The sequence below is a fragment of the Lepidochelys kempii genome, chromosome 18, assembly GCF_965140265.1.
Source record: "Lepidochelys kempii isolate rLepKem1 chromosome 18, rLepKem1.hap2, whole genome shotgun sequence".
NCBI lineage: Eukaryota > Metazoa > Chordata > Testudines > Cheloniidae > Lepidochelys > Lepidochelys kempii.
Window position 1 is genome coordinate 3,648,712 of NC_133273.1, and position 14,157 is coordinate 3,662,868.

The 14,157-nt window shown below is 60.5% G+C and overlaps 1 protein-coding gene across 7 annotated transcripts in view; it reads right to left on the reverse strand.

Annotated features, from left to right (window-relative positions):
• The window catches only part of PHC2 (polyhomeotic homolog 2), a 141,028-nt gene that overhangs the window by 35,605 nt on the left and 91,266 nt on the right, over positions 1 to 14,157 (reverse strand). For 4 of the 7 annotated variants that reach the window (XM_073317239.1, XM_073317238.1, XM_073317237.1 and 1 more), the window contains 5 exons: positions 11,489 to 11,647; positions 10,417 to 10,494; positions 9,151 to 9,315; positions 3,726 to 3,881; positions 2,894 to 3,197 (listed from right to left, as the gene is read on the reverse strand). In XM_073317239.1, the coding sequence (XP_073173340.1) occupies positions 2,894 to 3,197; positions 3,726 to 3,881; positions 9,151 to 9,315; positions 10,417 to 10,494; positions 11,489 to 11,647 (862 nt within the window). Of the gene's footprint in view, positions 1 to 2,893; positions 3,198 to 3,725; positions 3,882 to 9,150; positions 9,316 to 10,416; positions 10,495 to 10,711; positions 10,719 to 11,080; positions 11,349 to 11,488; positions 11,648 to 14,157 lie in introns of those variants that run through there. The other 3 variants (XM_073317240.1, XM_073317241.1, XM_073317243.1) reach the window with 3 other exon arrangements.

A 14,157-nucleotide genomic window follows, 5' to 3' on the forward strand; every position in this document is an offset into this window, starting at 1 on the left:
CAGCCAGGAAGACGTGTGCCAGCCTCTGAAATGTCTTGGGATGTAGCTGAGCCCCAATGGCATGCCTTCAAATTCGGAGCCCGGGCTTGGCAGTGAATGTCATTTTGGCCCCACGGGCAGGAGAAAGCAGTGCCCGCTAGGTAACTACAGAGTGGGGAATCAGCCAGGCTGCGACACCACATCAAGCATGTTCTCAATCCCTGGGAGCAGCTCTGCACCCCTCCAGCTACCCCTCTCGTCCCCCCTTCACTGAGCTCATGGGAGCAGCCCATGCACAGGGGGGAGCCTCAAAGGCCTCACACTTCTCCTCCTGGCCAAGCTGCCCTCTAACTCCGCTTGAGACTGGACTGGGTCTGCAGTCTGACAGGCCTGGCCCCACCCAAGTGTCTCTGTGTGAGGTTCCCCCTGCACCTTGTTCTCTACTATCCTCCAGGTTGCTGCTGGCCCAGCTCCTGGCTCAGGCTGCTCTTCCTTCAGCTTGGCTGGTTATAGCACCCACAACCTGGGCCTGTCCCAGCCCCACCAACTGCCTCCCCTCCCTGTTCAGCTGCTCTCCCTCTCCCAGCCCTGCCCCTGCTCCACCTGGGGCTTCCCCCTGCAGCCAGCTCCCGTCTGCAGCCTGATCTTGGAACACATTGGCCCACTCCCTGTCTCCTGCCCCCAGGTGCCACTCTCCGGTCACTCTGGCTCACTCAGTGTCTTCAACTGGCTAGAATCCGCTCTAGGCCCCATTCCTCCCAGAATGGCCTGTGGCCAACCCTTGCCCTCCTCTGAAGGGCTCTCTGGGGTAGGGGTTAGCCAGAAAGTCCCCCCGGTACCCTTGTTCCTCTCCCTTCACAAGTCACTACTACACACTCCCCTGCCCCAAACACCCTCCCCCCCGCACACGTGGCCTGCACGCCAGCCAGTGCTGAACAGCATCTGGTGCCATGTGGGACTGGCCCTATGTGTGGATGCAGGGTTTGCCTGGGAAACGGTCACTGTGGATCTCCCAGGGTAGGAGGGGGGTGTATGGAGTGGGGGCAGTGCTGCAGAATGGCATGATGGGACAGGGTCACAGAGTGCAGGGCACCAACCACACAGCATGCTCTCCCGTGCCAAGGGATCACATTCTCCAGTGAGCTCAGCCAAGATCTGGCAGCTCTCCGGTTGGCAATGGTGCATCTGCATCTCTGACATTAACAGTGGGAGGACAGTAATCAAGGTGACCGGGATATGAGACAGTCAGGGCAGAATCACTGGGCTGTTTATTTTGGTATTAAATGTAATTCATTCTTGGCTGTCCCACAGCATCTGTTTTCCATCTGCCTCAGCTGCTTGCACTGACAGGGCATTACTGTATCCTAGAGGCCAGAGGGGAAGTGGGAGGTTTTGGCACCTAGGAGGTGGCATGGGACTGTGGGATAAATACATCCACTGAAGATTTCAGCAGTGAAAGAGTAAAATTGCCATCATTAGGTTTCAGCGTCAACACATCTTTGAGATGAACAGCTCCAAACTATTACGCCTCATCCCATATTATGACCTGGCCCCTTTTGTGCTGGGAAAGTGGCACAATCTCCCCTGCTGGGGATTGCCCCTGCCCTGCAGTCCCCAGCATAGGAGCTGGGTCAGCACTACTGTGCTCCAGCAATCCCTAGCTGGCAGACACGCTCAGGGGGCTGTTGGTGTAGGCTAGTGAAGACCCCTGGCTCCTGTAATGTGTACTGGGGTCAGGGCAGGCGTAGAACCAGCCTTGGAATCAGGGAGCTGCAGTGGTTTCCTTTGCAGCTCTCCCCTCCCCTTGGCTGAGTTTAGAGAATCCTGGGCTGAGCAGCTGGCCCCCTGTTTCAGGCTTTCTGCAGACTCAGGCAGACATTCCTGTGCCAGTTACAGCTCCTATTTCCCAAGTTCAGCCATAAGGGCTGAACGATCTATCTGAGATTCTGGGGCCTGATCCTCCAGCAACGGGAGGATCCTGACAGACTGCACCGGCCCCTGCCATTGGCTAGTGGCCTGGCACGCAGCAGGGAGGGACGACCCAGGAATCCCCCTTGGGCAGCAACAGGTCCACATGCTTGAGCTGTGGGACAAAGAGCAGGCAGCCAGCACTGCTGGGAGCTGCCCACCCAGCCCAGCTAGAGGGTCTGAGCAGTCATCATATGCAACACATGTACACGTGAACACACAATGCTACAGATAAGTTTCATGCTTTGGCCTGCACCTTCCGATTGACTGGCAACTGGGCTGAGCCCAGGGACCCAGCATCGCGTCCACACCCGTGATTCATCCCCTCCGTGTCAGTCTCAAGGATGCACTCACCCCTCCCAGCCCTTGGAGTCTTCTACTCCATCCCTCAGCAGGCACCACCGGCCAGAGGGTGGCATATGCAGCAACAACCAACCCAGGGACTTTGGCACAACCCTGAGCCACATCACACTGTGACATCATGATGGGTCTGACCCCAGGGGACCAGCACCCACCACCACAGCCCTGGCACTAGGCCACAGCGCACCGGCATGCCGAACCACCGGAGTGTGGGCCCACAGCACTGTGGCTTCACCCCAGCGCATCAGCACGTGTCACCGCCACCAAGTACTTGCATGTGGCAATGCAGCATCCCTATAGAGCACCAGCACACGGCGCCGCGCTCCGCCGTGGGGCGCCGCGCTCCGCCGTGGGGCGCCGCGCTCCGCCGTGGGGCGCCGCGCTCCGCCGTGGGGCGCCGCGCTCCGCCGTGGGGCGCCGCGCTCCGCCGTGGGGCGCCGCGCTCCGCCGTGGGGCGCCGGCATGCGTCACCACAACATCAGCACCCAGCACAGCCACATTGGTCAGAGGTTCTGCCACTCTGCTCTCCATGCACAGTGTGGCTCCCGCCCTCCAGCCCCCTCACCCAGGACACCGGCGGCCTTACCTGGGGCAATGAGCGGGTGGGTGGTCACCGGTGTCACTGTCCGGCTCATGGGGTGCCCGCGGTTGTCCATGCTGGTGGGCATGCCGCCATCTCCCTTTTTAAGGTGCTCTGCTGCCTGCTCAGCCTGGCTGCCCTTGGCGCCTGCAGAGGGAGCCGGCCCCGCGGCCTTGCCCTGAGAAGTGTTGGAAGCCAGCTGGCTGCTACTTAGAGCTGGCTTCATGGCCAGGGTGGGGAGTTGCTGGGCTTGGGAGGAAGCCACTCCTTGTGCTACTGTCTGCTGGGCTCTTATGGCCAAATTCTGGACCTGGAGCAGAGGGGCAGGAGGGCCCAAGGCTTCAGAATGGGGCCCAGACACAGCCCCCAAGACGCGCATCCCAGGGACGGGGCTGGGCTGGCAGGATCGGCCCCTTCACGCAGCCCCTGGGGGCCAGAGAGCGACTGATGGGGTGGACACCGAGCCGCCGGGAAATGGCCCCACAAGTCTCTGGCAGCACCAGTTCAGACACCCCTGGGCACAGCTGGATTGGAACCAGCGGGATAGAGTGGAAAAGCCCCTCTGAGCCACCCCCCCCGCCCATGCCCTTTCCCGCCGATAGCCCCTCCCCCTGGCACCCGCCTCTCCTGCCTATGCCCCACCTCTCCAGCCAGTGCCTTGCATCGCAGCACTGACATCCCCAACACACTCAGTCATGGGGAAGGTATTTGCTGACGGTGCCTTGGCACTCCCTGGCGGGAGTGCGTGGGCCGGCTCTGGGCACTCCAAGGGCTAGGCTCTCCTCACCCACTCCCCTCCCGCAGCCAGGGGCGGCAGGCAAGCGAGGCCGTCTCTCACCTGAGCAGTGGTGGTGGATGGCTGGGAGGTGGGGGCTGCGCTGCCCTCGGGCTGCACCGCGGTGACTGTGGCCGTAGGAGTGAAGATGAGCTGGGGGGATAAAGGAACAGCACGGCCTAGGCTCCTAGCTACTTGCACAAGGTTACTTTGCTGGGCCTGGAAATTACATGAAATGTGTTGCCTTTTACGTCACCCGCTGCTGGCTCAGGCCGAGAAAGCAAAACCAGCAGCCCCCAGTCCCCCAGGGCTGGGGACGGCCCCAGGACAGGCCTTGGGGGCACAGAGGCAGCTCGGGCAAAGGCAAGGCCAGGGGAGGTGGGTCACTGCAGAGACAGAAGAGCGGGGGGGTGTGAGACAGTGAGAGACTGGGTGTGAGGATGTGTGATGGGGCAGTGGGTGTCTATGACAAAGGATACAGTTCTGTCACCGATTCTGGGACGTCTTCTGGGGTAGGGTTCGAACCACACGGGGGCTGCAGCAGTGGGTGGGGTTGGGTCGGGTCAGCACCCCTGGGGCTGGAGCAGCTGCCGAGGGTGCCACCAGAGCAGGAGCAGCGGCCGGCAGTCAGCCCGGAGCCACCGGAGCAGCGGCTGGGGTGGGTCAGCCCCCGCGCGGGAGCAGCGGTGTGGCTGGAGCAGCTGCAAGTCCCCGGCCCTGCTCAGACTCTTTGCCGTCCCCCGCCCGCAGGTATTTTTAGTAAAAGTCAGGGACAGGTCACAGGCTTCACTGAATGTTTATGGTCTGCGACCTGTCCCTGACCGTTACTAACAGCACCCATGACAGAATCTTAACCTGAACAGAGAGAGAGAAAAAGAGACCTAAGAACGGCCACACTGGGTCAGACCAAAGGTCCAGCTAGCCCAGTAGCCCGTCTTGTGACAGTGGCCAGAGCCAGATGCCCCAGTGGGAATGAAGAGAACAGGGCAATTATCGAGTGATCCATCCCCTGTCATCCAACCCCAGCTTCTGGCAGTCAGAGGTTTAGGGACACCCCGGCATGGGGTTTCATTCCTGACCATCCTGAGAGAGAGAGAGACTGGGGGGGGGGTGGGTGAGCATGTGTATATGAGTGTGCAAATGTGTGAGGCTGGAGTGCGGTGAGTGTGTAGCAGGGTGGAGTGTGAGCGCCTGCCTGAGGCAGTGACTGGATGATTGTGCGTGTGGGAGGGAATTTCTGCGATTGGATCGAATGGTGGTGGTGAGGGATGAAGCTGACGAACTCCACGGAGCTATTGCGTATTCTCTGTCAGAGCACCAATATTCTGGCCCCAGGCGGCTGCAGCCCACACGTGGGAACCCGACGCTCAGGTCGGGTCACTGGGATCTTATGGCAGGACGAGCTGGAGAAGCGTGAGAGAGAAAGTGAGTCCACGGGCTGAGTGGGTCTGACCCCCCAGGTGGGATTCCCTCCCCAGGTCCGTCTGTCACACCTACTGTAGGCCAGTGGTTTTCAAACTGCGGGTCGTGACCCAGTACTGGGTCATGGAATGGAAGGCACTGGGTCGCAGCAGCTCTGGTCAGCACCGGCAACCGGGCCGTTAAAAGTCCTGTTGGCGGTGCTGACCGGCTGAGACAGGTTAGTTCCTACCTGTTCTGACACTGCACTGCGCCCCAGAAGTGGCCAGCAGCAGGTCTGGCTCCTAGGCGGGGGGGCCATGGGGCTCCGTGCACTGCCCCGTCCCGAACACCAGCTCCACACTCCCATTGGCCAGTTCCCAGCCAATGGGAGCTGAGGGGGCGGTACCTGCGGGTGAGAGCTGTGCAGAGCTGCTTGCATACCTCCGCCTAGGAGCCGGACCTGCTGCTGGCTGCTTCCGAGGCGCAGCACAGTTTGCGGTGTCAGGACAGGCAGGAAACCTACCTTAGCACCGCTGCTGACTGGGAGCCGCCCGAGGTAAGCCCACACCCCAATTCCCTGCCCCAGCCCTGAGCACCCCCCCAAACCCTGAGCTCCATCCTGCACCCCAAACCCCTCATCCCTGGCCCCATTCAAGAGCCTGTACTCCCATCCCAGAGCCCTGACCCCCCTCCTGCACCCCAACCCCAGCACTGAGCCCCCCAACCCAGAGCCCCCTCCTGCACCCCAAAACCCTCACCCCCAGCCCCACCTCAGAACCTGTATCCCCAGCCCAGAGCCCCCTCCCACACCCTGAACCCCTCATTCCCTGCCCCACCCCACAGCCCATACCCCCGCACTCCAACCCTCTGCCCCAGCCCTGAGCCCCTCCCACACCCAAACCCCTCATCCCCAGCTCCACTGGGTCGCGGGCATCAACAGTTTTCTTCAACTGGGTCACCAGAAAAAAAGTTTGAAAACCACTGGCCTAGTGGTCCGACTCTTGGGGAGTGCCCCGACTGTGATGTGTGCATGTCCCTGACTCTGGGGGCTGTGACCCTGACTATGTGTGTGTGACCAGCTGTGTGTGGGGGTGCCCAGAGGACACTGGGGGGATGCACAGGGGACATTGGTGGCGGGGGGGAGGGGTATACAGGGGACAATGGTGGCAGGGGGAAGGGGGGCAACCTGGCCCCAGGGAATATTTTTTCTTCACGGCTGACTGGCTCTGGGAGGAGGCATCAAGCCATGGCCTCAGCCAATGATGGCTGCTGACATCAATAACCAATTGGAAGTGCCCCTGACAGACCCACTGTGAGCCGGGGAGCCAGCAAGCAGCCTGATCCACCACCTACTGCAGCCTGGATAGTGCCTCTTAACCTGGGGCTTTGACCAGCAGCACCCCCAGACTGCGCCCTCACCCACCTTGGAATCAGCACTCGCTTGTGCCCCCTCCCCTGTGCGCAGGTAGCAGGGCAGCTGTGAGCACTGCAGGGCCAGCAGGGGGCGCCCTACCTTGCCAGGTGACTGATTTCTGCAAATCATGCGCCCCTGGGGGCCCAGCCCTGACACAAAGGCATCTTGCATCCAGGCTCAACAGGTGGAGCTGAGAGTCCTGCCTCCCTTCCCCCCGAGCGTGAAATCCTGGGATGCTGCTGCCGGGATTTGAACTGAGCTTCCCAAGAGACTAGAGATTAAATTTGTCACCTGCTTCCCAGCCTCCTCCCTGTGGGCTGCCTGGGGGTAGACCTGGAGCATTCTAAGCCAGGACCCTCTAGCATGGAAGATCCAGGAGTAGCTTCACTGCCTCGCAACAGCAATAGGCTCTTATCCTCTTGTGTGGCCCAGCCATTGAGGGGAAACGTTCTAATAACGAATGACTGGGGTCCCTGAAAACCCCTGCCTGCCTGAGCCCAGCAGGCCCGGAGGAATGGCCTGGTGCCCTCCCAGCTCCAGCCTGGGGACTGTGGCACAATCCAGGCTCAGCCCCAGGCTCCCCACAGACCCCAGCAGAAAGGGCAGGGGCCAGAAAGCAGAGCTCCCCCCCCCCAGGCATCTGTGCAAAGTGCCCAGCCCTGGGCACCACCCCCACCCCGCTAGACCCGCAGGCACCCTGGTTCCCCTGTGCCTACCCAAGCGGGGGTGCCACAGGGCAACAGCAGCTCCTGCTGGGGTATCAGGGAGGCCCGGGAGGGGCTCTGGAGCCAACGCTGGGGGCCCCTCCCCTCTGCATTTGGCCACTGCTCACTTCCAGCTGGAGCCCAAAAGGGAGGAAACACAGAGAGTCTCAGGTATAAACACTGCGCAGGGGAGGCACAAGCAAGGCCAGGCCACCCAGGGCCTGGAACAGGGCCACGCAGCCAAACTATGGCCCAAACACAGGGGGGACCAGGGCTCCCCAAGCACTGCCGCTAAAGACACTCCTGGGCCCAGGGCAGCTGCTGGAGGAGAAAGGGCTGCGAGGAAAGGGAGCAGAGGGCTGGGAGAGGGGCTGGGAGGGGCAAACCAAGGAACAGTAGGGGGCTGAACCACCAGCTTGACAGAGCCTGATGAGTACCCAGGCAGGAAACCCGCGCCGCTGGCGGCTTTGGCATAGGGTGAAGCCAGCTGACGTGCAGGGGACTGGGAGAGCAGGGGGCTGCGTGTTGGGATTGAGGGGCATTGGCAGAGCTCGGGGAGAAGCCTGTCCTATGCCTTGTGCTAGCCAGAGTTTCAGCCTCATTCATTCATTTCCATGAGCACCGAGTTCCCCACTTTCTGTAGCTAAGAGGCCCCAGAGGCTTTTCCCTCATTTTCCCCCGATCCGCGCAGCTCAGGCAGGCAGACAGACCTGCAGATGTGGGTAGAGGCACAGACAGACAGACTCACTCCCACCTGACTAACTGCCATGGGCGGGGCGGGGGGGCGGAAGATTCAAAAAAGAACTAGAAAAGTTCCTGGAGGCTAGGTCCATCAATGGCTATTAGCCAGGATGGGCAGGGAGGGTGTCCCTAACCTCTGTTTGCCAGAAGCTGGAAATGGGCGATGGGATGGATCACTTGATGATTACCTGTTCCGTTCATTCCCACCTGGCATTGGCCACTGTTGGAAGACAGAATACTGGGCTAGATGGACCTTTAGTCTGACCCTGTATGGCCGTTCTTAAGTGCTGAGGAATTCCATGGGGCTGGCCGGTTTCCCTGCTTTCCCCAGCACAAATCCAGCCCCACAGCGCATCCGGACGGGAGCGAGTTCCCTCGACAGCCATAGGGCTGGCTGCTCACCAGCCATCCTGCTTCTCCAGCAGCACAGCACCATGGGGGAAGCATGAGTGTTAGGGGCCTGACAGGGGACAGCGGCAGAGCAAGGGGACCCCAGAGGCATGAGACACACAGGCTGCCTAGGCAGGGCTCAGGGCTGGCGAGGGGTGGGGATGAGCGATACGACCGCCAAGCCCTCAGCCCTGTGCCAGCCTGTCACCAGGGTGACCATGGAGCTCTGATGTGCCAGCATGTGCAAGTTGCAGTGGGGGAGGTCTAGGTTGGATATTAGGAAAAAAATTTTCACTAGGAGGGTGGTGAAACACTGGAATGCGTTACCTAGGGAGGTGGTAGAATCTCCTTCCTTAGAGGTTTTTAAGGTCAGGCTTGACAAAGCCCTGGCTGGGATGATTTAACTGGGGATTGGTCCTGGTCTGAGCAGGGGGTTGGACTAGAACCTCCTGAGGTCCCTTCCAGCCCTGATCTTCGATGATTCCATGTGGGGCTAGGACCAGAGCAGGTGGCTCTTCTAAGGGTCACTGCTGCCCTCTCGTGGAGAGAATTGGAACTGCTCACCGGTGTGAATTTGCATGTACCTCACCACTGCCCTCTGCTGGAAGCAGTCCAAGCTGCACATGGGTATGGGGCAGGGGTGCTATTCCAGCCCCAGGGATCTGGCACTTCCAGCGCCATGGCAGGCCCATGACCGATGATCCTTTGGGTGGGGGGGGGAGCGAGGGGGAGTTTACACTAAGCCCCCCACCCTCACTAGCATCTCTTTAAAAGCAGCAGGGGAGGGAGGGAGGGCAGGTGGTGCCTGCATGTGGCACATTCTGCACCTGCCTCTTACCATCTGGGCCCGGAGGTACATCTGGGCCTGGCTGGCCGTCAGGGCGGGGGAGGCGGCATTCCCCAGGAGCACAGCCTGCTGGGCGATGCCTGAGGCGGCTGCAGAGTTCACGCTCTGAGCTCGGTTGATCAGCTGGGCGGCGGCAGGGGACGTGGCCAGGTTTATCTGGGGAGAGAGAAGGAGCTGTGGGATGGGGCATGCTGCCATTCAGACCCACTGCGGGCTCAGAGCCACTCCCCTCCCGCAGGGATCCCCCTGCCTTTGCAAGTGCCCTCCCGAGAGCCAAGGAGGATGGAGGCTGTGTCGTGGGGGAGGGGAGTCCCATAGCCTCTGGCCAGGAGAGGAGGGGGCAGCTGCAGTCAGGCTCCCTGTCTCCAGATGCCAGCCCAGGAGGGAGGGGGTGGAGATGGGTGCTGTGGGCACTGGGGCTCTGAAGTATGCTCAGCTCCTACAGGGGCTGAGTCTCTCTTCCTCCCCCAATGCCCGTCTGCCGGAGGGCTTGGCCCTGTGCCCCTCACCGTCTCACTGAACAGCTGCACAGCCCGCCCCACCCCCGGGAATTCCCAGGCCAGCCCTGCCCAGCGCCCTGCAGCACAGTGAGTCCTGGGGGGTGCCCCCTGGTGGCTGGACTCAAGAGCTCTAGGGCCCTGCTCCCAGGGCTGCCGGGGGGAGCTGTCCTGGAGCTCCAGCAGCATGGCACGTGGGGGTGTGTGTGTGTGTGTGTGTGTGTGTGAATACCTGCATAGGTGCCAGTTCTGTGGGTGCTATGGGGCTGGAGCACCCACAGGAAAAAATCAGTGGGTGCTCTGCACCCACCTGCAGCCATACTCTCCTCCTCCCCCGCCCCACCTCCTTCTCCACCTCCTCCCCTGAGTGTGCCGCATTCCCGCTCCTCAACCTACCTCCCAGTGCTTCCCCCCGGCCTCCGTCAAACAGCTGTTTGGAGGCCTGTTGGGAGGGAGGGGGAGGAGCAGGAACGTGGCTCGCTCAGGGGAGGAGGCGGGGCTGGGGCGGGGATTTGGTGAAGGGGTCGGAATGGGGGCGGGGCAGGGACGGAGTCAGGGTGGAGCCAAGCACCCACCGACGGAAGCAGAAGTTGGCGCCTATGAATACATGGACGGTATCTGCTCCGGGCAGCTCCTGGCATCACTGCCCAGGAAGAGCAGGAGCAGCCAATGGTCCCACCAGGGGTTACTCAGCCCGCTGGGCCCAGTGCTGGGGGTAGCCACACAGAGCAGAGGGGCACTGCCCTGGGGTTGGACTTACCGTGGGCTGCTGGGATGACGTCTGTGAAGGGGCATTGCTGCCGGAGGAGCCACCCTGCCTGTTAGCAGCCAGACTCGCCTGGAAGAGAGAGCAAAAGGCAGGTCATCCCCACCCCGGAGCCCAGCCCAGGTGGGGGGACCTGCACAACAGCCCCCTGGTCCCTCCCGGCCCTTCAATATGGGGCCTGGGGTTCACAGAGCTCTTCTCTGGAAACGTTTGCTCTAAAGTTTCCCTGCAAACCCCAGCCCCATTAAAACCCGTCCACACCTAATTCCTGAATAAAATTAGAACAAACCCTGTCATTCAGCAGAGTTCATTCTGGCCGCGACCCCGTACGCGTGGTGCCCCCTGGCATCAGCTGCGCAGCCAGACACAGGCTCACACCCTGCTGGGCAGGACTCGTGCCCAGAGCCAGACACTTGTCCCCCATTCCGATGGCTGGCATCACACCCAGGTGGCTGCAGGGGCTCGGCTGCTCCTCTTCACCCAGCTGCACTGGGGCACAAACAGAGCCAGCGTTCAAAACGCTCCTCTGGGTCCCCAACTCGGGGTAGGTAGCGCAGATCTCTGCCTATCAGCAGCACCGGAGAGGTCAGTGGGACCTGTTCCCAACTCCTCCCCTCCAGCTGCCTCTCGCCCACGGGGCAACAGCCCAGTGACTCACCCTGAAGGGCACAGAGCTTGCAGGTGGCTGAGTGGCCCAGCCCCGATGCCCAGGGGCTCCTCCTCGCCTGACAGAGGGTCCTGGTGCCCCACCTGTGGGATGGCCCTTGGGAATCCATGGGTGGTACCCAGATACCATGGTGACGGGCAGGTGAGAAGGAGGGTGCGTGGGGACGGCCGATGGCTGAGCGTGGGGCAGACAGATTCGGCACGTAGAGGAGGGCTCCAAGTCCCTGTCCCGTGCCCGTCACCGCAGGACGACTAGCAGGGCCCCGAGCCCAGGTCAGCCTGGAGCCTGCAGGATGGGGGCGATGTAAACCGCCGGAAGGGAGACTCCGGCAGGGAGCAGGGAGAGGCGCCCGCCCCCTGCAGCCGCGCCCCACGGTGCTTGCAACCCGCCCCCCCGTACCTGCTGCACGGCCGCCAGGCTCTGGAGCTGGGCGCTGCTGAGCTGCTGCTGCTGCAAGGCGGCCGTCTGCAGCATGAGGTGCTGCTGCTGTGCGGCGTACATCTGCTGCAGGTACTGTGCCGCCGTGCTGGGCTGCCGGTGCAGGGCCTGCTGGATCACCTGGCAAGAGAGGCGGCGGAGCGGGGCCCTCAGCGAAGGGCCCAGCACAGCCCCGGTGCCCGGCCCCTCCAGCCAGGGCTGCGTTCTGCTCTGAGAGCAGAGGAGAGGGAGGCCCCTGGGCCGCGTGGAAAACAAGGAGCGGTCTCTGGAGCTTTGCTGAGGGGCGGCCAGAGAGACCAGGGAGCGTTACTCTGCTTGGGGCCACGATGCGGAGGGCTCCCCCATCCATCACTGCCTGGGGCCTGCCCACCTCGCTCAGACCCCTTCCCCCGCCCCCGGGCGATCCATCACCCCACACAAAGCAGGCTGACAGCTCCTCTCTGGCCAGCCTGTCTGGCATCTGACCCAGGCCTGGAGGCCAGCTCGGGGAATGCAGGGAACTTATGGTGAATGATGGGGCTTTGGCCAAGTGGTTTCAGCCAGGGGAGTCCTGGAACAGGAGGCATCTGGGAGTGGACTGGCCAATGGCCCTGCAACAGAGCATTTACACACCATGCTTCACCTACACAGTGGACCAGCCTCAGCAAAGCCACAGAGACCCCCAGGCTTAGAGCTAAGTAGTGGGTGCTTCTCTCTGCAGCCCTGATCCCCGCAGCATCTGAGTGCCCGAGTGCCTGGCTGGATCCAGTCTTGGTTGCGGTTCTCGAGCACTCTCAGCCCAGTCACAGGCTCCAGGTCCCGACATGACCTGCCAAGAGAGCCTTCTGCGAGGCACAAGTCCTTTCAACTCCAGGTCCTTTCAGTGGGAACTGAGCACTCAGCACTGCACAGGATCGGGCCCTGCGTGTACAAACACACTTTCCAACAGAAGAGCTGAAGCTGGGGTCCTCCCAACCGGCCTGCCAGGACCTGGGTTCTAGTGCCCAGGCAGCACTGTCCAGCAGCAGCTCTCAAAGGGGTTTACAGAGCGGTCAGTGACACGACCCACACCACGCTCCTGGGGAAGCTGAGAAGCCACCGTCCAAGGCCAGAGGCTGCGCTGGGAATGGAATTCCAGGCTCCCGAGTCCCACGCCAGTGCTTTATACACAGAGTTCAGGGGGCCGGGTTAACCCTGCCCCAGCTAAAGACACCCACAAATCACCAAGCAGAGCAGCTGCTGAGCGGCTATGAGCAGCACCAAATCCTGGCCTCAGGGCCAGCAGGGATGGGGGCTGGGACTACTCCAGCTTTGATTTGTGCACTGCACCTTTAAATATCTAGGAGCCCAAAAGCAGGAGGGGGAACTGCCATTCTGTGGGGCAGGGCTACTGTAGCATGTTCCAGAGGAGATACCCACACTGTGCTCTCTCCCCGACACTTTACCTTTTCTTGTCTTGATTTCCCTTAATCCAAGTCAGTCACAGTGAAAGGCTGACTTTGATCTTAGTGAATGGAAAACACAGCAAGGCGTGTGCAGTGCCTGAGTCTGCAGACGGATCCCCAGCTGTGCCCATCAACATATCTCCACTGATTAGGCTGATTTACACCAGCTACAGATCAGGCCCAGAAGCTCTGAGAGAGATGTCAAGCTTTCCTCTTTCATTTCAATGAGGTGCTAAAGGTGACTTGCAAAGAGAAAAATAAAGAGTTTGTGCCCTTTGTTGCATCTGAACAGGGAAGTAAAGAATGCCTGGAAAGGTTTGCTCTTTTTAAAAGACATTTTTCTGGTTGTCTTCTTGTCAGAAATCCAGCTCGGATGATCTCTGTTCCCTGGGAGCTATATGGAGGACAGAACTAGTTGCATTATGAAATCACACATATCATGAGAGTGACACTTGGTTCCCGCAGACAGGAAGAGATGTCAAATCCAGTCCCTGGGGTTGGTTTGCATTTAACTCACATACCTAACAAATCCTTGGCAGAAAAGCAGTCTTTATTAAAGAGCCAACATCCCAGCTCCTTTGATTAAGGACTGAACTAACTTCCACCCTACTGCCCTGAGCCTTCCAAGGTGTCCTCCAGCCAAGCCTTGGCAGCCCTGATCTATCGCCTAGGGTTAATAAAGCCATAAAAAGAACCATCCAGACCTTGCATCAGACAGAAGGAAAAAGGCCCAAACCTGCCTGTGTCTTTCTAGCTCACCCCAGACTCTGAGGCTTAGTGGCAAATGACATGGCCACATTAACTCTTTCACTGCTGGTCATCTGATCACAAATATCTACCTATCGTAGGTTAGTCTCTAAGGTGCCACTAGTACTCCTTTTCTTTTATTGTAGGTAGTTATCTGGCCCCACCACTGTAGGTCTGCACTCCAGATTAAATATATTTCTCCTCCCACCCCCCTGGCAGACAGGGCAGGCCTGTTATTACCATTGTACAGGGAGGGAACTGAGGCCCAGAGAGTCTAAGTGACTTTCCCACGGTCACAGAGAGCATCTGTGGCCGAGCAGGGACTTGGCCCTAGGGCTCTCCAGCCATGTGTTCACATCTTAATAACTGGTCCTCTCTAGTCCACCTGGGATCCGGGGTGGAGTCAGCCCTTCTTCATCTCCACTGTGACCTCTGGCCTGAATGGAGTGGTAACAGTCA